The 20724-nt window shown below is 37.1% G+C and overlaps 1 protein-coding gene across 1 annotated transcript; it reads left to right on the top strand.

Moving 5' to 3' along the window:
* The first annotated feature begins 13 nt into the window (after positions 1-13).
* drc7 (dynein regulatory complex subunit 7) lies at positions 14-20584 on the top strand. Its single transcript, XM_042492098.2, has 18 exons — positions 14-138; positions 1552-1679; positions 2741-2909; positions 4616-4741; positions 5079-5273; positions 6207-6350; positions 7123-7341; positions 7787-7924; positions 8112-8181; positions 9232-9360; positions 10067-10195; positions 11875-12095; positions 12856-13071; positions 13201-13311; positions 14394-14504; positions 15643-15837; positions 16881-17020; positions 17451-20584. The coding sequence occupies exons 2-18, from the start codon at positions 1552-1554 to the stop codon at positions 17536-17538; spliced, it is 2529 nt and encodes an 842-aa protein (XP_042348032.1). The 5' UTR covers positions 14-138; the 3' UTR covers positions 17539-20584.
* Positions 20585-20724: the final 140 nt, after the last annotated feature.

The following is a 20724-nucleotide window of genomic DNA, read 5'->3' as shown; positions in this document are numbered from 1 at the left end:
GAGGGCGACGTGTCCTTACGTCATGACGCCGGGCTGTTGCCATGGACACGGAGTCGTCGGAGCGGTTCAGGAGTAGCCGTTAATTAGCTAAACAGAAAAGACTCTCCGGACAAAACTCCGTTAATTTCCGCGCGGCAGGTGAGAGCAGCTTTGAACAGTCGCCTTTATATGTACCTGAACATGTATCTGAATGTTTATTAGAACCGTTTGTGACCGACTCGACCCTCTTTTGTGTCGTATTTAAACTCGACGCTATCCGTTTGTAACTGAAACGTTGGCTAACGTTAGCGTGTTTCAGACTCCACAGTTTCCACAGAAGCTAACGGTCACGCTAACGGTAAAGACAACAACAGGGTGGCAAATGTATTGAAAACATATATTTCTGCTCCGTGGACCGTGATATCTACACCGCCTCTACATGCTCTCTGCTCTCTGTTTTAATCATATATTTCATGTGTTTAATATTGAATAATATCCCCATAACGTCGTGGCTTTTTTGTTAAACAGACTAACTAAAGCTACATAAAGCAGCTTTATAAACGTTTGATTTGATTTCTGTCAGAAAAAACACCTGAAATGTGTCTTTTAACTGTTTCGCATCCGTGTACACAAAAACAAACATGTAACCCTCAGAAGCTGGATCCACATCCGTTTGATTTGCTGCGTTCAGACGCCTTTCACAAGAATTTAACCCTCTGAAACCAGAGAAAAGTGCTCTGATTTCTGCTGAAAACATGGAAATAAGGCAACGAGAAACTAGGAAAGAAATGCCCGGAAAATGCAATAAAATAAATAAATAAATGAATAAGTTGGACTTAAAAATTAACCCAGGGGAGTTTTTATTATACAAAAAATGAAAAATGTCATGGAAAATATTTATATTTGTAAATCTCACAATGAAATATTTAAACAAAATTACTGGGAAAAAATGATTTGTTCTTCACAGTTTTTTTTACTGTACAGTATTTTTCTTTTTACTAATTTCTTGCAATTTTGGGACATTTTCTGGTGACATTTCTCATTGCCTTTTTCCATGTTATATAAAGAAATCAAACTAATTTGCAAAGAAAAAGTTGGCAAAAAATTTCAAGATAAATGAAAAAAAAGAAAGTAAAAGGTGATAAGAAAATTACTTGAAAATTAATTGTGAGGAGAATTTTTTACACAAAGAAAGGAAAGTGGCCTGAAAACTATATTTGTATTGCTTACCCTTATTAATAATAATTTATATTTCTGAAAAATATGTTTTTTATTTTGTTATTCACACTAGTCATTTTGTCATCTTTTTTTTTTTTTGAGGGGTGGGGAGTATTTTCAAGTAGTGAGCGAGCTCGTCAGGACACACTTTCTCTGGAGGAGGTTTTATATGTGAGCTCTTCCAGATTTCAGCAACTTTGTGAGAGTCTGTAGGACTCTGAAAAAACAGTCTCCGCTGCAAATGTTCAGGACCGTAATGATTCATCATGAGCAGCTTGTCAGGTTCACTGTGTCCAGATCTGCTAACATGATAACGTGTGTTTCTGACTGCTTCTCCTGTGTGTGTTTTAAAAGATGGAGACTGTACTGGAGTCAGACAGAGAGGAGCAGGTCAGAGGAGGAGAGACGCAGGAGGAGGAGGAGGGCAGAGAGCTGACGGAGCAGGAGGAAACTCTTCCTGTTTCAGCTCCTCAGGAGCCTCTGTGAGCACACACACACACACACAGATGGAGGACGGACGGACGACTAATCAATGATGGTTGTTGTGCTCAGTAGATCAATTAAAGCTGCAGTGTGTTGAATTTTGGGGGTAAATTGACAGAAATGTAATATAATATAATCAGTGTGTTTTCTTTAGTTTATAATCAGCTGAAAATAAGAATCACTGTGTTTTCGTTACTTTTGAATGAGCCGTTTATATCTGTGTCAGCAGCCCATCCAGCAGTGTTGGAAAAGGGTTTTTAGAGGGTTTTCAGCATTAAACGTCTTTATTTAGTTTTTTGTAGAGGTTTTAATCAGCCGCTCTGTTTGTTTTGAAGAGCAGAGACCTCTGGGCATCATTCAGCTCTCTGTGAAAACCTTCTGAACGTCTGGATCTGAAGTTATCAGAAATAGAGTGAGCACAGAGCAGCAGGTGCTGGACTAGTGGCCCATTACCAGCACGCCTGCACTGATTTGTGACGTTCAGCGTCTTTATTCAGTGCAGCTGGTCTGCTTGTTTTAAAGAGGAAGAGACCTCTGTGGATAATTTAGCTCCGTTAAAACGTCCTGAACAATGAGCACTGAAGGAATTATGACCAGGAAGAGAGAACCAGAAGTTTCACAAAAGGAAAAGAAAAATTATTGTCAAAAAGCAGCAAAAATTATCAAGGTCTGCCTCCCTCTTTTTGTACCACCCGTGTTCTCTCATAAATAATAAACAGTCCCTACGTGATATTTAAATATTCATTCTTAATCCTGTCCTGAATTCTTTTTTTTTTAAATAATCTATAAAAACAGCTATTGTATATTAATGAAAAATAACTGATAAGGAGTATTTAAGGTCATTTCAGAGAATATATGATCTTTATAAAGTCCTGAAAAAGTCCTGGAAATAGGTAAAAACGTGTATGAACCCTGAAGATAGCAACAAGCTTATTTACAATGAAAACTGCAGATGTTGTTGAAATAATTGTTTCACGTAAAAACGTAAAAGTGTGTGATGACCGGTAAAAGACTTAATAATTGTAATCATTCACTGTCTTCTCCTGGTGTCCTTTACCAGCCTGCAGCGGGACGAAGCAGACGAGCCGTGTCCTGAGTCTTACAGGGTTAACTCCCCCAGCGAGATTCGACTGTTGGCCATCGCCGACAACTTCCAGCGTCAGTATTCACACTTGTATCCTGACCGCAAACCGCTGCTGCTCTGCCCCGTCAACGAATGTGGTGTGAAGGTAACACTGACAGTCCAGCTCAGCTTCCTAGACGTCTTTCTGCGTCAAATGTCTTCTCTTTTTGTTTGTCTCCCTCGTAAAGACAAATGCCACCTCGTCCTCAGACCTTCACACAGCCTCGATGCTTTGTCAGGGCCGGGAGCCTCCACAGGCCCCGCAGTATGATGTAATCACCGTATTTAAGTCACCAAACAATGTAACTGGTTTTAAACATTTTGCAATATGCTCAGTATATTATTCTGAGATTTAACATTTTCCAACTGCATGTTATATCTCTGTATATCTGTATAGAGTGGTGAAGTAATGAGTCCTAACATGCAGAAGTCCATCAGCCTTTTAGCACTTCTGGTTTTCTCGTCCTAAAGTCTCTGGGTTTTTTGGGTTTTCAGTGAAATGCCTTAAATAAGGTCTGTGGTTAACACAGGCTAAACATATTGAGACGTTTTGTTCTGCAACATAAAATACGTCTGTACAAACACATTTTTCGAACTTTTAAGGTTTTAGGCATCTTAGGCGGTTGCTAAGTGGCTGAATGGCTCGACGTCATCACAGCGACACAGAAACTCATTAAACTCACTGACACGCCTGTGCAGCAGTCACGCTCCAGCTTGTACATTTATCTGTTTATAATACTTTTTTATTCGGGGCGGTGACCTTTAAGTCGGGTGACTGCGATGTAGTTTGGGTATAGCCTAACAATAGCGTTTTACCTCTGGAGATTTCATTTACGCTTCAAAACACACAAAAGTGGTGTTTATCTGTGAAGATTATCACGCTGAATAAAACCTGTGAGGATCGTAAACTCTTGTTCGTCACAGAGCTTATTTTTTGGTGATAATCGAAAATCCCATTAAAAAATCCCATAAGGTTTTTGACAAGGGAACCAGTGCGACGCTTACTTCCTGGTTGGCCTACAAAAATACGTCATCCCTTCACCACTCTGTTGATCCAAAATGATAATGTTTTTCCTTCTCCTTCTCCTTCTCCTTCTCCTTCTCCTTCTTCTCCTCCTCCATCTTTTTCTCTTTTTCCTTCTTCTTCAGAGGAAATCTAACTCCTCATGTATGACAATACACCAAACTCGGCACAGTCCCGAGCTAAACCTCCTCATGGTGAATTAGGGGGCCAGTTGTCCTAAAGTGGCACTCCAGCGACTGTTTAAAGTTCAAAACTTTGAAAATTCATAAGAAATTACCCGAATGGCCTACGAGTTAGCAACTTTCACTGAACTGTAGGCCCAACTGTGATGAGACTTTTGCATATGTCAACCTAGTGCAAACCATGAAGTCCATGACAAAAACTGTAAAACTAATCAAACCTATCCCCTCTCACATTTCTTTTTCCGCTCAATTCACACCAAAATGCTTCTTGTGCATCTTCAGACTGTCCAACACAAACGCACCATCAAAAATTGAGCCCAAAGTGCATCAAAATAAGTCACTGTAAACAGCTCCTGTAAATTCTCACTTAACAAAGGACAATATTTTGCTTTCAGGGTAGATGAGGTTTCTAAATTTTATCTCAAAAACTGACTTTTTGGCAGCATTTTGAATTCTGCCTTCATGTAGTCTATAGCAGTCAATAGAAAAATGCATTTTTCCGCCTTTTTTTTTTTACTTATGGATCAGTCGATATTTGTAAAAAGCCCCACCGCTGTACTTTTTTCTCCCTCTGTCTAATTCCTGTGTTTATTTTTCTTACTTCAGAAGTTTGTGTCCACGACCCTTCGACCCTCACCGTCAATCTACCCTGAGCTTTTCACCTGGGAGGGCTGTGCCTCATTTGTGGCCGACTTCCTGTCTCTGAAGCCTTTGGAGCCGCCTGTGGACCCGGTGAGGGAGGCAGCACGAGTGCAGAGATCGCACTTCCATCCGCGTATTTCAGTAGCTGCTGAAATGCCATTTAACTTCCTGCCGGCCAGATAGTTCCTTGTTTGGACCTCTGCTCAGTGGTTGATGCAGGTGTGGCTGATGTGTCATAGGCCAAGTCCGTACTCCCCTCCTCGGCCCCACGCCAAGTTTTGGAGTGCCGTCAATTGAGAAGTGGCCCCTCAGAGCGGAGTTTTAAAAAAATAAAACTTAAATAGTTGAACTGATGTGGACGGCCCTTCTGTATCATAAATGTCTGTGACAGTGTGTGATAGTGAAGGTGTGTGTATTGCTGTCCCAGCCCAGGCAGCTGTTCTCCTCCAGCTCGGTGCTGCAGAGTCAGAGAGCCACGTGTTTTGAATCTGCCACCCTGCTGTGCAGCCTGCTGCTCGGAGCAAACTACGACGCCTACTGTGTCAGCGGCTACGCCGTCAAAGAGATGTGCCTGCTGGACCGGAGCCTGCAGGAGTGTCCCCTGCTGGACACTGAGGTCAAGGTTAGTACTGCTCTCAGTGCAGTGTGTGTGACTGCATTAGTGCGAAGGACCGAAACCGACAAAATCAAAAACAAATAAATGTGTCAATAAATAAATGAAAATGCCAAAAATGCCAGTATTTATTTATTTCCCATTTAATTTATCAATGTATTCATTTTCAGCAGATCAACCTCTGTGTCCGCGTACGCAGCTAACTTCAGGACACTGTCAGTCAGAGCGTCCACATGAAAAAGTACACAGTCCTGACTGACAGGTTATTTTCAGCGAGAACAGCGAAGTGCCTCAGCTCTCAGTAGTCATTTTAATTTTCAAAAGAAGAGTTCCTGCCTCGTGGCCAACTGTCGGCCGGTGTTAAAAACAAACAAACTGCCGGCCGCTGTTGGCGAAAGGCATGTATAGTTGATCCATGCTCTGATTTCGATGATCCAATAGGCGAAAAGTTGACATCCCCACACCTCATAGGCCACCCCCCTCATTTTCATAATGAGGTGGAATTGTAGGTGCAAAAGGAAAAAGAGAGGTAAATATGTTTGGAGAAAAACATGGAGGGGGAGGCAAATAGGGAAATTAATACATAAATAAATGCATGAGTAATTACAGAAATAAATAAATACATTCAAAGTAGAATAAATATGTATGTAAAATGGAAAATAAATATATGGAAATCAAAGGCATTTATATGCAAAGTGGAAAATAATACATAAATAAATAAGCAAATAAATGAAAATACATAAATTGATAAATAAAATGTAAAATTAAATAAATATTTGCATCTATTCATTGACACATTTATTTAGCTTTGATTTTGTCGGTTTCAGTCCTCCATACATCAGCCCTGTGCAGACAAAGTGCAGTGAACAGCAGTCACAGTCGACGGCTGGTAGACTCACAGATGTGAGTGCGTCTGCTCGGTTGTGTTTTGTGTGTGTGCAGACTGTGATCTCAGAGCAGGAGCCGCCGGACAACAAATACACAGTGAAACCTCTGAGGGAGCTGAAGAGTCACTTTTTGACGCAGCAAGAGAAGAAGAAACAGGAGGCTGAAGCCGCGTTGCTGCAGAAACAAACACTGCAGGAGGTAACATGATCTTTTTTACTGTCAAACACTGTGACAGCTGCAGCTGTAGTTTGACTGCAGGAAGACAACAATGATGCTTTGAACCGCAGACATAAAGTAGCTCGTGGACTCTACTCCATATCTCTACTCATTATCTCTACTCATTATCTCTACTCATTATCTCTACTCCATATCTCTACTCATTATCTCTACTCATTATCTCTACTCCATATTGCATGTGAGTATTCAGAGTTCAAATCTACAGTTCTTATCAGGGTTCCCGTGGATCCTTAAAGTCTTAAAATTCATTTAATTTATTTCAAATATAAGGCCTTAATTGTTATTAAAATGTCTTTAATTAATCTTTCAAAAGTCTTAAAAATGCTAAGAAGTGTAATTTATGAATGTTTTTTTCCTCTATTACTGCTGGCTTAACAAACTAACTAAATAAAACAATAATAATTTATTGAATGATTCTTGCATTAAATCACCAAAAATTAATGTTTAGTGTTTCAATGAGTATATACAGTAATACATATTTATATAAGTATAAATATATATAATTTTTTATAGTAGTTGATCTATTTCTCAATTATATTTATTTACTTTTTTGTATTTTTTTTATTGGCCTTAAATTGAAACATCGATTCAAAAATTCAACATCGATTTTCTAAGTGAAACTTGACTGACTAATCATCAAAACCTCCTTGAATAAAGGCTCTTAGATAAAACTTAGATAATAAACTGTCTGACTCTCCCTCCTTTGACTTTTGATCTGCATTTTTATAAACAGGAGAGTCAGCAGCGACCTGCCGACCCGCTGTGGGGACAGCGGGTGCACTGTTGGGTGCTGGTACTGTCAGGGAGTCGAGACATCCAGGAGAACTTCTTCATCGACCCTTTGAGCGGGAAGAGCTACTCAACGCACGATGGCAACTTCGTGGGCATCGAGAGCGTGTGGAACAACCTCAACTATCACGTCTACATGCAGGGCTGCACGAACGGCTGCGCTGTGAGTCTATATTTATATATCTATATCATATCTATGTTTAGAAAATATCGCCCAAATGTTTTCTTTTAAATACATTTTATTTATATGTGTATAAATATATATATATATATATATGGGGGGGGCAAAACAAGCAATATTTGAAATAAAACAGGTGAGTATTTAAGTAATAAAAAAAATTAAGTAATTACATTTGTACATGGTGAAAATGAATATATTTAAGACAATACATAACCCCTGCAGCAGTTTACATAGTTAACCCATGTGACTGCAGAGCCGAAGCAATAACACGAAAAAACACCTTCCATCTTGGTCAGAATACTAAAAATTATGACGTAGTTTGACGAAATATTTACGTTTGTGTGTAATTTAATAATCATATAGAAAAAAATGCTTCTTTGATTTATTTCTAATCCAACTTCATGAGGTTTTGTGATTGCTGGTGCAGGATGTGATCTATGACCTGGAGGATGTGAAGATGTGGGAGCCAGTTCTGTTCGGTGCACTCAGCAAAAGGCAACTGATTCTTGATGTCTTGAAGGAAAAAGAGAGTAAGATGATGAGTAAAATCCACGATGAAGAGGAGGTGCGTATGTGTGCGTGTGTTTCTGTGTGCACGGACGTATTTACATTTGTGCCGATGTGTGTTTTTAGAGGACATTTAGACTCTGAAGCAGAGGAGGTTCCACTGAAATTAGGCTTTCAAAGCGAAGGATGGAGCAAACACACGAGTAACGATGAATGTAAACATTGTGTTTTTGTTTGTTTTGAAGGACGAGGAGCAGCCCAGGGCTTTTTGGATGCCACAGTCGTGGGTCAGTAAGATCAGTGTCTCAGAGAAAGGTAGATGAGCACTCTTCATCTGAACATCACCCTTCACACCAGGGGTCGGCAACCTGCGGCTCCAAAACCACCTGCAGCTCTTTAGCCTCTCTGCAGTGGCTCCCTGTGGCTTTGACAAAAAAAAAAATTAAGGAAATAAACAATGGTTATTTTTTAACATTTTAATTTTTATTTATTATTGTTTCATACCAAAAGAAAGTCTTAGATTTTTCAGTTTTACAGGGTTTGAAAAGTCATGGAATCTGTTTTACAAACTTGTATAATAACACATGATGTGCTCAAGGACCATTGGAAACTTGAATAATCAAACGATACTTTTTTTACGGTTTCTGACAGTGATGTATTGTTTCATGCCTTTTTTTGGTGATTTTTAAAGAAAACATGACTTCCAAACCCACAGGCTTTGAATAATGCTATTATTCTTCAGAAAAAAAAAAAAAAATTGAAAAAACAAACAAACAAAACGTATTACTTTTAAAATCGCCAAAAATTCTTAAAAGAACAAAAGAACTATTTAAGAACAACAATTTTTCTCTTTCAAAAATTTTAAAGCAAAAAAAGAAAACATGCCTTTGCTGGTTTGGAAGGCAAGGTTTCTTTAAAAATTGGCAGTAAAATATGTAGCCTATGCACATATTTATTCTTTTTAACATTTAATCACCTAAAATGGGCCTTTAATAAAAAAAAAACGTTGCCGACCCCTACTCTACACTCTTTCCTGTTTGTTGTCAGTGTTTCTATTCCATTTTTTATTATTTGAATTGCACCTTAATGTTAAACAAATATGTTTATGACACTTTCTGTTTTTGTTTACGTTCTGACATTGTGTACATTTGGGATTTGCATCTTACTGATAATCTTTTGTGCTTTGTCCTGTAACTGCTGCACAACAAATTCCCTCAGAATAAATAAAGTTATGTTGTTACATTTTTAATGATGGAGATGTCGAGTGATGCAATAGAACTTATATGTTTTTAAGTGCATTTAGCAGAGAGAAAAAAAACACAAGCCCCCTGATGCTGTAAAAAAACGCTCTGTTTTCTCGTTCAGACCTGGAGACACGCTGGCCGGGCGGACAGAACGTGACTCACTACAGAAAAGCAAAGCTGGAAAAGTTTTCACCGTACCTGAGGTCGGACGGGCTGGTCACACGGCTGACCACATACAGAGACTTCAACTGTGAGTGTGGTCAGAGAAATGTGACTTTTAAAGAAGAATAGAAAAGAAGAAGAGTTTTTCTGTCTTTATGTGGAAAAGTAATCTGAGGGGGCAAGCAGCTTTTAGGATATGTTTGACTACTACTACTACTACTACTACTACTACTACTACTACTACTACTAATAATACTCCTCTACTACTAATACTACTACTAATAATAACTGTTTAAATAGAAACAAAGTAAGAACAGAACATTAGAAACATGAAAAAGATGTCTTGAAAAATATTTATTAAGGTTAGGATTTAGTTCTATGTCATCTGTTTGTGCATAACATATCATATTCATAATCACAGTAATAATAATAACTTTTATCGCACCTTTCAGGGTATCCAAGGCTGCTTCATAGAGCAGAAAACAAAAGTAAATATATAAACATATAAGAACAGAACATTAAAAACATGACGAAAAGGTCTTGAAAAATCTTTATGTAGATTTGTCATTGAAATTTGTCTGTGCATAACATATCATAACAACAATAAAATTAACTTTATGATGATTTATATGGCGCCTTAAAGGTACCCGTGATCGCCTGACAGAGTACGAAAACAAAAATGGATATATATACAAATAAAATGAAAATAAGAACAGAAAATTAAAAACATGACAAAAAAGTCTTAAAATATTTTGATTTAGGTTTATGAATGTGTGTGTGTGTGTGTGTTGAAGGGACTGGGGTCGTCACGGTGAAAGAGTGGTACAAACACAGAAACGACCAGCTGGAGGAGAGGGAGGTCAACAAGGTCGACAGCTTCACCTCTGAGCGCTTCAAACCCGGAAGACGTTTCCACCTTTTATGTAAGTGCGCTCTCTGCTGCGCTCCTGTTTAAAGCTCACGCTGCTTCAAAAAAACATTTTAACCGACCTGTAGCTCGACTGTCTTTAAAAAAAATCAACACTGCGGAGGACTAAATAAGAGGAAAAGTGCAGATAATATAATAAATAAATAAATGATAATGAATAAACACAGGGTTCCCACGTTATGAAAAACCGGCAAATGTCATTTAATATTGATGTATTTAATACAATTGTGTCAGTAATTTTTCTTTGTCCATGTAACATAATGGCAAACTTATTTACTGTAGCTCCCCCTTCATGTGTGCCGGTTCACTGAAATAATGTTTGAAAAGACTTGAAATCTGACATGTTTGGAAAAACATCGGGCAAGTGGGGAATGGAAAAAATATTAATTCTGGGTCCTTGACAAGTCATGGAAAAAGTTTTGAAATTTTGTCCATCAAAAATCTGTGGGAACCATGTTAATAAATAAATATATTTAATTCAATGCAAAAAACGTTATGTATCCCAAAGGCCAATTGAGTTTCAACAGTCTACAGACCACACAAGCATCCACAAAACAACAACAGGCAGGAGCGAGGAGCACGCCAGAGACAACAAATAAACAAACAAATCTTTCTGTGTTGACTGGCACACTGTTGCCCTCGTGTGGACATGAGGGTGAATCAAGGAGTACACAATCCAAATATTAAATAAATGTAAAATTAATTAGATTCTTTCTAACTAATTTTGAGAAAGTTTCATTTTCTTTAAGTCATTTTGAGAGCTAAAAGTGCAAATGTGCAGGGCTTCTTTTATTAAACATATTTTTAATGTTTTTTGAAATCATATAAACTTCCGCACAACATAACAGAAAGACAACAGTGGAATAAAATAAACATACCCATATGTGTCCACAAACACACTCACAAAAAAACACACTAAAAAAACAGGACAAGACCCATTGTGATTGGCTACAAAAAGATGCAAGAAAATAGGTAAATATGACTTAATTTAATTCATTTAGAGTTATACTAAATGAGAGGGGGGTGGAGTTAAAATAAAAAAATATATTAAACGTAATAATATGTATGTTAAAATGTATTCCATGACGGGATTCCAGATTCTCACAAATTTATCAGAAGAGCCATTTAATGTGAATCTCTGTTTCTCAAGTTTGAGAAGCTTCAAAACTCTTAAAAGTGGTGAACAGACTGGAAATCCAGGCGGATTTTTAAAGCCCTTATGAAGACCGTCCATGGCGGAAAAATGTTGGTTTTTTAAACGATTTAGCCACATCAGAGAGGGGTTTTTAATGTGATTCCTCCTCGTTTTTCTTCATGTTTATCCTGTTAATTCCCATTTTGTGGTTTGTGTTCATTTGTTGAGATTATCTTTCTGAAGAAAACGTGTCAGTATCATAAACATTTGTGTTTATGTACTTTTATGTTGGCCTGTAGAAAACCGTCACCCTGGAGCACGTTATAATCAGTGTGTTTTCTTTAGTGTATAATCAGCTGTAAATGAGATTGGCAGCAGGTCCTCCTCTATGGAGATTACCACCATGTTTCTACAGTAGCCCAGAATGGACAAACCAAACACTGGGGACAGACAGCATCACCATCACCATCGGACTCCACTAAATCCACGCTGCTTATCTCAGCGGCTCCTGAGTGACGGTTTGTGTTTGTTCTGCCCAGTTCACAGGTTCACGTCCCCGAGCGCAGACACGGAGCGTCACGTGGAGTTCAGCAGCGCTCGTGTTGACGGTCTGCTGCGGAGGGTGGAGTCACCAGGTGAGATGACGGAGATCTTCGAGGGCCGGAGGGACTTCCTTTATTACCGCCACGTCGTCTTCGATCGACAGGTCCAGTTTTCAGAACCAGATGTGGGCTCCGATCCGGGTGACCGACCGCTGAAGGTAAAAATATGTAAACAAAGTAAAAACATTCACACTTTAGGAGTCTCAGTAAATTAGGATACTTGAAAGTTTGTGTGTGTGTGTGTGTGTGTGTGGGTTCATCGGTCATGGAAAAACCTGGAAAAGTTAGGAATTTTCAAATAGCAATGTAAAGGGCTTTTAAAGTTTTTCCCCTGAAAGTTTTGGAAAAGTTATGGAATTTTGTTTCTCAACCCTGTATAATAACACAATGTGTCAAAGGGCCGTCGGAAATGTGAAAATATGAAGAAAAAAAAAAGTTTTTGTTTTCACAGTTGTGGCTGTAATAAATGATGTCATTTTGGGTGATTTTAAAAAGAAAACATGACTTCCAGTCGCCCTTTTTTATTTAAAAACTGTCCAAAAACAATTTAAGGAAAAAATGTTTTGCTTTAAAAAATCATAGTCTTAAAGAAAAAAATTGCACCTTTCTTTTCATTAAAAATTGGCCACATTTTTTAAAGAAAGATAAAATTGGATTTTCTTTTTTCTTTAAAAATTACAAAAATGTTTTAGAGAAATAAAGGCATAAAAACTAGCATTCAAAGGCATGTTTTCTTTTTTTTAAATTGATAAAATAAACATAAAATATAGCTATTCAGTGTTGTATCCCCCTCCCCAAAGCCAAAATGTATGAGAGAATGTATGATCTTTAAAATTTGCCTCAAAGTCCTGGAAAAGTCCTGAAATTTGTATTGGTAAAAATGTGTGTGAACCGTGGTGTGTGTTTGTGTGTAAACAGAAAGTGGTGGAGCGTTTTCACAGGAACCGATCCAAAGCGGCCAGCGAAGACGTGGCCGAGCGAATGTTTCTACTGGCTCAGAGGCGGATCGAGTTGACCTATCACCTGGAGGATTACAGATTTATTCCTTCGAAGAGGAGCTTCATCAAACCACGAGAGTCGACAGAAAAAAGGAAGGCCGAGCACTTCACACGCGACATGGTCTCCAGCTTCCAGGTACAAACAAACGCACAGGGAGGTGAGCCGAGCTGTTTCTGGGATCGTACACTCCAAAAATAACACATTACATTTGTGTGTGTGTGTGTGTGTGTGTGTGTGTGTGTGTGTGTGTGTGTGGCGGTTCAGGTGGATCCGTCTGCGAAGCCTCTTTCGACTCTGACTCTGTACGAGATGCTGGTGTCCCTGATGAAGGATGAGGAGGAGACCGTTCTCCAGATCAAAGAGTCTAAGAGGGAGGTACGTGTCGTACAGAGCCGTGTGTAACAAGGCTCTGACGGTCATGGAAAAGCTAGAAAACTCATGGGATTTGCAAATGTTAACTTCCAGGCCCAGAAAAGTTTTGGAAAACTATTTACACCCTGGAAGTGTTGGCAAAACTACATGTATCTCCTAAAAAGTTTGAAAAAATAATCAAATTTTGTTTGATAACACATGAAATGTTTAAGGACAGGATCGGAAATTTGAAAATCCACTGATAATTTCTGTTTTAACATTCTCTGGCTGTGATAAGTGGTTTAGCTTTTGGTGATTTTGAGAAAAAAAAAAACATGGCTGTATTCTTTTAAAATCACCCAAAAGTTTTAAAGACTAAAGAAATGGCTAAAGGTTTTTCTTTGTCAAATTTGAAAGAAAAAAAATCACCGGATCTTTTTTTTTAAATGCCCCAAAAAATAATTTAATGACAATTTTTTTCATAAAAAAATTACAAACTACTTAAAGAGTAGAGTATTTAGTTTTCTTTTAAAACTGCAGTTAAAAAAATACAAAATCGTCGATTTAAAGTTGTATGCCCCTCCCCTAAAGCCAAATTAGAAAAAACAGTCCTTTATAATTATCTAATTATTTGACATGCCTCCCCCTTTTTGGACCACCGCCCCCCTCCTTACATAATGAACAGTCCCTAATTTACATTTCAATATTCACCTGCAATCCTGTTCTGAATTCATTATTCTTTTAAATAATATTTATTACAAACAGTCATCATATTAAAGAAAAAGAACCGATAAGGAGCTTCAGTGGTCATTTCAGAGAATGATTGGTCTTTAAAATTTGCCTCAAAGTCCTGGAAATTATTTGATAAAATAGACAGATTTTTTAAAGACACATAAAATGTTATTATAAGCATATTATTTTTTTCACAATCTGTGTAATCTGTCCATCATTTCCCAGCTGATCCCCGGTAACATCTCCACGAAAGCTGACAGTGTGACCAACCTGAGAAACTTCCATTAAACTTTATTCTCTCAGTTAGATCATCGTGCTGTTTCTACTTTTACTCGAGTTAAAGGTGTGACTTTTTCTTCCTCCACTGTGAGCAGGTGAGAGACATCGTGACCTGCAGAGAGCAGGAGGAGGCCGACACTCAGCTTCACTTCTGCCCCTGGACGACAACAGGAGCCGCCAGAGCCCGCAGCCAGAGACAGGACATGGTGAGACAGACACACACACACACACACACACACACACACACACTCACACACTCACACACTCAGTAGTTTGTGGCAGATTTCCAGTGTGACAGCTGTATGCAGCAGTGAGCCGTCAGCCGTTACAAGTAACAAACACGAGTAAAAAGTAGATTTTTTTGAGCAAAAGTGCTTCTCAGTACTTCACCTCTTCACTCGAGTATATTTTTTAACCAGTAATCTATTATTTTTCTGACACTAGCTGACGTGTTGATAACTTGTTCATCCTGGAAAATTCCCCAGAGGCGCTCCTTTTCACAGTCGTCACCTCAAACGCGCCCCATATTAGATAAATGTCTGTGATTGGACCGTCAGATCTCAGGTTGTTGGAGATCTAATTACTAATGATACTAAGTAATAATGATAATAACAGTACTTTTTCACGTGCTCTGGTACTACAGGCATTGCAACTCACTTTAATATTCTTTGAACGAAAATATTATTTTGAATATGATAGTTATTCTTTTTTTGTTATTTTTTCCTGGTTATCATTGTCTTTATCTCATTTATTTGTGTATTTATTGATTGATTTTCCAATATTTGTTTTTTAATTATTGGTGTATATTGGTGTAAGTATTGGTTATTATCATTGTTATCAATACTATCACTATTACCATGAGACGTTCGCTAATATGAAGCTGAATGTTATTATTATTATTTTGTCTCTCTTTTTTTAAATTTGACTAAATCACTCTGTCCTTTTTTTAAATTGTGCTATGTTGCTGCAATCACAACTGTCATACTTTTTCCACTTCCATTATTTCCCTACTTCATGAATCACTAACACACTTTTATTGTTTGTCTTTGTGTCACTTGAGATAATCTCTTTTCTCTGTTTATATGTGCCTGCTCGTGCCTTCACGTTATCACCGTATTTCATAATAAAGGAAGTTTGAAAAAATAAATGAAATTAAAAAAAGCAGAGAGAAACCGAGAGGTAAATGAACATGAGCTCACAGACTCCCAGGCAAACAAAATACACCTGCAACAATGTAAGTCAGTTTAAACCGCCAAAAAAAAGGGTCAGCGCAGTCAAGCAGGTCAGCACACTTTAATGAAAGCCGCTCGTCCGTGACGTCCTGTGCTGGACATTTCTCTGCAGGAGCGTGCGGCTGCGGAGGAGCAGAGGTGGCTGCAGGAGAAGAAGGAGGACATCCTGGCTCCCTTCCTGATCCGTCTGAACAACGCAGAGACTCTGACGGCCGAAGACGCCAAGCAGCTCCACCAGAAGTGTTTGTCCGAGTTTCGACAGAGGCTGGTGGAGCGAGCCAACCTCATTCAGGAGCGCTATGAAAAGGTACGGCACAAGTTTCCTCAGGATGGAGGATGTTTTTTCCACCGTAGGAGCGAAACAAAAAGTGATGTACTGACTGTAGATGACCGAAATCCAAGTTCTACATCAGCGATACTCAACTGACGGCTCAAAATAGAGCTTGTTGATCCAAAAAAGTGCGATTGGAGGATCCCCCCCACATGCCCCAACAGAGGTCCTAGCTAAGACACTTATGTGCTGAAATCCTAGAAACATCCTAAAATCCAAAAATCGTCCAGAAATCCTAGAAATGTCATGAAGTTCTAGAAATTTTGTTTAAAAAATCGTAGAAATATCTTTAAAAATTCCTAAAATCCTTAAAAATGTCCCAAAATCCTTGAAATGTCCTAACATCCTAAACATGTCCCAAAATCTTACATTATCTTACATTATGTCCTTAAATTCTACAAATGTCCCAAAATCCTAGAAATGTTCTTAAATCCTAGAAACATCCTAAGATTGTCCCAAAATCCAAGAAACATCCTTAGATCCAAAAATTGCTAAAGTCGTAGAAACACCCTACAATCCCCAAAATCTTAGAATATTGTCCTAAAATGTTCAGAATTTCCTGAAATCCTAGAAATGTCCTAAAGTCTTAAAAAAAATTGCAAAATCTTAGAAATGTCCTAAAATCTTAAAAAATTTGCAAAATCTAGAAACACCATAAAAAACTTAAAAATGTCCCAAAATCCTAGAAATGTCTAAAATTCTACAGATGTCCAATCAGAGAAATGTCCAAAAATGTCAAAATACAAATTGAAAGAACAATTCTTTCTTTAAAAAGTACAGGGAATCTGATAGTGTGGAGGACAGCCGTGGCAGCTGCAGCTCCACCTGCAGCGTCTCTGCAGAGACCTCGGGGACGGACCTCATCAGGTCGCAGGGTGTCGCGTCTCTGCAGTGAAAATGGACGACCCGGGTCACGTGATTTCTCCCTGTGCGTTAGCAGCAGTCCGATGCAGGACGCAGACGCCTCGGAGCGTTAGTTTTGTTTTGTTTCATCACGTGTGTGAAAATTGTGTGTTTAGGAAACTCGGGAGCTGCAGAGGAGACAGCAGCTGTTCCACCAGAACCAGCTCAGCATGACGGAGCTGCAGAGGAAAGAGTACCAGAGCTACTGCGCCGAGAAAACACTGCAGATACACGTCGCCAAGAAACGCCTCAGCATGTAGACACACACACACACACACACACACACACACACACACACACACACACACACACACACAACAGCAACAACAACTCAACATTACAACAATTTAACCCTTTGAATACTGAGCAAAATTGGCTTTATTTCTTTTGAAAAGATGGTAAGAAGTCAGTGAGCAACTTTAAAAGAAATAACACAAAACAAGAAAATCGTAAAAAAGTTTTAAGCAAAGGAAAAAAGTGCTAAAAATGTATTTTGTGTTCTCAAAAAATGTTCTATTTAATTTTATTTATTTAGTCATAATTTCTTTCAAAAAAGTCTCTCTCTCTTTTAAAACTAATTTCAAGTCATTTTCTTGTCACCTTTTACCAAATTTCTGCATTTTGCATGTTTCTTTTTGTGTGTGTGTGTGTGTGTGTGTGTGTGTGTGTGTGTGTGTGTGATCCAGGCACAAGGAAGCAGCTCCTAAGAAGTACCAAAGTCTCGATGAGAGGCTGAAACAAGACCCTCGACTGGCCCCTCACCTGACCAGCTGAGTCTGACACCGGCAGCTTTTTAACCCTTTGAAACGCGAGCGGAAATTTATTTCAAAAACACAGGAAAAAGGCAATGAGCAGGAAAAGAAGACAGGACCCAAAAATTACCAAGAAGTTTGTAAAACAGAGCAAGAAAATTACCTGAAAACTAATGGAAAAAAAAGAAGAAAAAGACCTGGAAAAAATGCTTGAAAATAATAATAATTTTGTAACTTATTTTATGATATGTAATTGTAGTATATTTAAATTTAGTTTTATAATATAGCTTTTTTTTAGATAATTGACCAAATCTATTAATTTCAACAATTTAAAGTTGCCTTTTTTTCCTATGTTTTGGTTTAAAAAAAGGTTTTATTTTTCCCCTGTTCTGTCTGTGTCAGATGATTCGTTAATTTACCAGCACTGACTTAAAATGTCATTTTAAAATAGTAAAATCAAACAAAAAAGACCACAGAATATTTTTTAAAAAAATTCTTAACATGTTGCCCATTATGCTTTTTCATGTATTTTTGAAAGAAATCAAACCGATATTTTCAGGTGTCAGAGGTTTAAATGCAAGTAAAAGGCATCTAAATGAAGCACAAGCAAACTGATGTGCATCCATGTGTTAAAGGGTTAAATATGCTATTATCTGTTCATAATGAAGAGTCTCATATCTGGAGCAGATAGATCCATTTTAGATAATAAAATTCAAAAAGAGAGGACAAGCAGCTTTATTTGTTTAGCATATTTTATACAACCGGGCAACTCATAGTGCTTCACAGAGAGCAACCAAATCTAAAAACATACTGAAGGATCCTGATTTACAATAAAAGAGTAAAGAAATAAAATATAAAAGGTAAAATTAATTACTAAATGATTTTAAAAAAATCATTTAAAATAGCAAAAGTGCAGACAAGAGGTGCAAAGATTAAAAGATTATTTAAAATGATTTTTAAAAATGGATGTTTTTTTGGAGAACATTTTTAGCTTTGACTTAACCCTTTGAAACCTGGATGACATCAGTTTATGCTGCAGACACCTTTCACAAGTATTTCAAACTTTGAACGCAGAGCAACATCGTTTTAATTTCTTTCAAAAATATGGGAAAAAGGCAATGAGCAACATGGCAAGAAAGAAGCAGATTTATAAAATGATTTCTAAAACAGCAAGGGAAAATTTCCAGAGAACTATATATAAAATGATCATAATTATTTGTTTAAAAATGTTTTATTTATTTATTTTTTATTTTTTCTAGATCATTTTCTTGTTTTTTTTATCCTATGTATTACTTGTTTGTTTGTTTTGTGCTAATTTTCAGGTAATTGCCTTTTTTATTATGTCCTGCTAATTTCTTGGTCATTTCCTCTGAAGTTGCTTATTACCTTCTTCCTGTGTTTCTGACTAAAATCACGTCAATTGTGACCAGGTTTCAAAGGGTTAAATGTGGCTCGTCTGACATCATCTGGGAGGTCACTGCAGGTCTGTGCTGCAAGAGAACAAATCGACTGAAAACATTTGTTGTACTTCCTAAAAATGTTTGACACGGTTTGTATCTGATGAATGAGGTTCAGCCTGCGTTGGTCTCAGGCTTCCTGCAGAAACAGCTGGAGTTTTATTAATATTCTTTGGACATTTATTTCCCAGCGATTCGGCCCTGAAGCTTCCTCACGATGAGGATGAAGTTAATCAGAATCAGCTCTACAGACGAGCAGGTTTTCATTTACAGAGAGGGAATTTGTTCTGGTGATTTGGTGTATTGTATTAATAACATTAATACTGCAGCAGCAGAGGGAAAGTGCTGCAGCAGTCAAGAACCATAAATAAAACAGAAAAAACTGACAATGAAAATATGAAAAATCTAATTTAAAAACAGTTTATTTGTGAAATAAAGAGCTGAACAGTTTTGGAAGATGAAAAAAGTTTACAGTATGAACTAAAGTGTAGATGTAACAAATAATATAATAAATATAAGTATAGACATTAGGATCAATTTCATACACAAAGGCATTAGAAAGTATTTCACATAAACATTAAGAAGAAATAAGTCATAAAATGTTCAAATGCAAATTCTCCTTGCTTTTTGTTTTATCTACTTTTGGGTTTCCACCTCATATGAAGGTACAAGGTGAGTTTATTGTCATTTTTTGTAAATGTAGTTTAGGAAGAGCAGCGTCTCATCCAGAGAGATTCCCAAACGGCTCCGAATCTGTCCGACGGCCCGGAGGCGAAACTAGAGCTCCGAGTAATAACCAAGTATACGCAGGGTTCATACGGTCATGAAAAACCTGGACAAGTCATGAAAACTGCAAATAGCAATTTCTAGGCATGGAAAAGTTTTGGAAAACTAAAAAATATACTGTGAAAGTTTGGGAAAGTCATGGGATTTTGTTTCACAAATCTGTTTGTTTTTTTTGTTTGTTTGTTTTTTTAAATGGTTGTTTTTGTTTTTTTGGTTTTTTTTTAGAAATCATTCATCAATCATTAATCAACATTTTGATGGAAGAAAAATTATGTTAAAATTTTTTCTTAAATAAAAAACACAAACAAACAAAATGGCCAAATATTTAAGAACTTTTATTTTTCTTTCAACATTTTTGGTGATTTTTTAAATTTATTATTATTTTAGAAAAAATGGCAAATTTTATTTTATTTTTTAACTTTGAAACATTTTGGTAATTTGTTTTTAAAGTAAAAAAGTTTTTTTTTTCATTAAACCTGTCCAAAATGAATTTTTATTAAAAAAAAAAAAAAAAACATGCTTTTGAATGCAAGTTGTCTTTAAATAAGCAGTAAAATAATGAAAGAACATTTAAGGTTGTATGCTCATACCCTATGCAGAAAAACATAACATTTGCTTTTCCCCAGTTTCCCAAAATAGTATTTGTCATGCCTCTCCCTCTTTGCGAAAGCTATTTTACCCTTTGAAACCTTAACAAATTGGTATGATTTCTTGCTAATACATGTGGAAAAAAAGCCAATCACTTGCATGGCAAATGTCCCCCAAATTTCAAGAAATTAGTAAAGAGAATTTCCTAAAAAATAACTTTTAAAAAAAAAAAAAAAAAGAGGAGGGACATTAGAAAATTATACAAACAATAGCTGTACATTTCTTGAAAACTATATCTATTATTAAAATAGTTTTATATTTGAAAAAAATATATATAATAAATGATATGATTAGAATGCATTTTTTTAATTATAAAT

Source organism: Plectropomus leopardus, chromosome 9 (genome assembly GCF_026936395.1).
Source record: "Plectropomus leopardus strain MGB_pleo_1.0 chromosome 9, ASM2693639v1, whole genome shotgun sequence".
Taxonomy (NCBI): domain Eukaryota; kingdom Metazoa; phylum Chordata; class Actinopteri; order Perciformes; family Serranidae; genus Plectropomus; species Plectropomus leopardus.
Note: the sequence above shows the minus strand (reverse complement) of the source record. Positions and strands in the feature narration are given on the sequence as shown.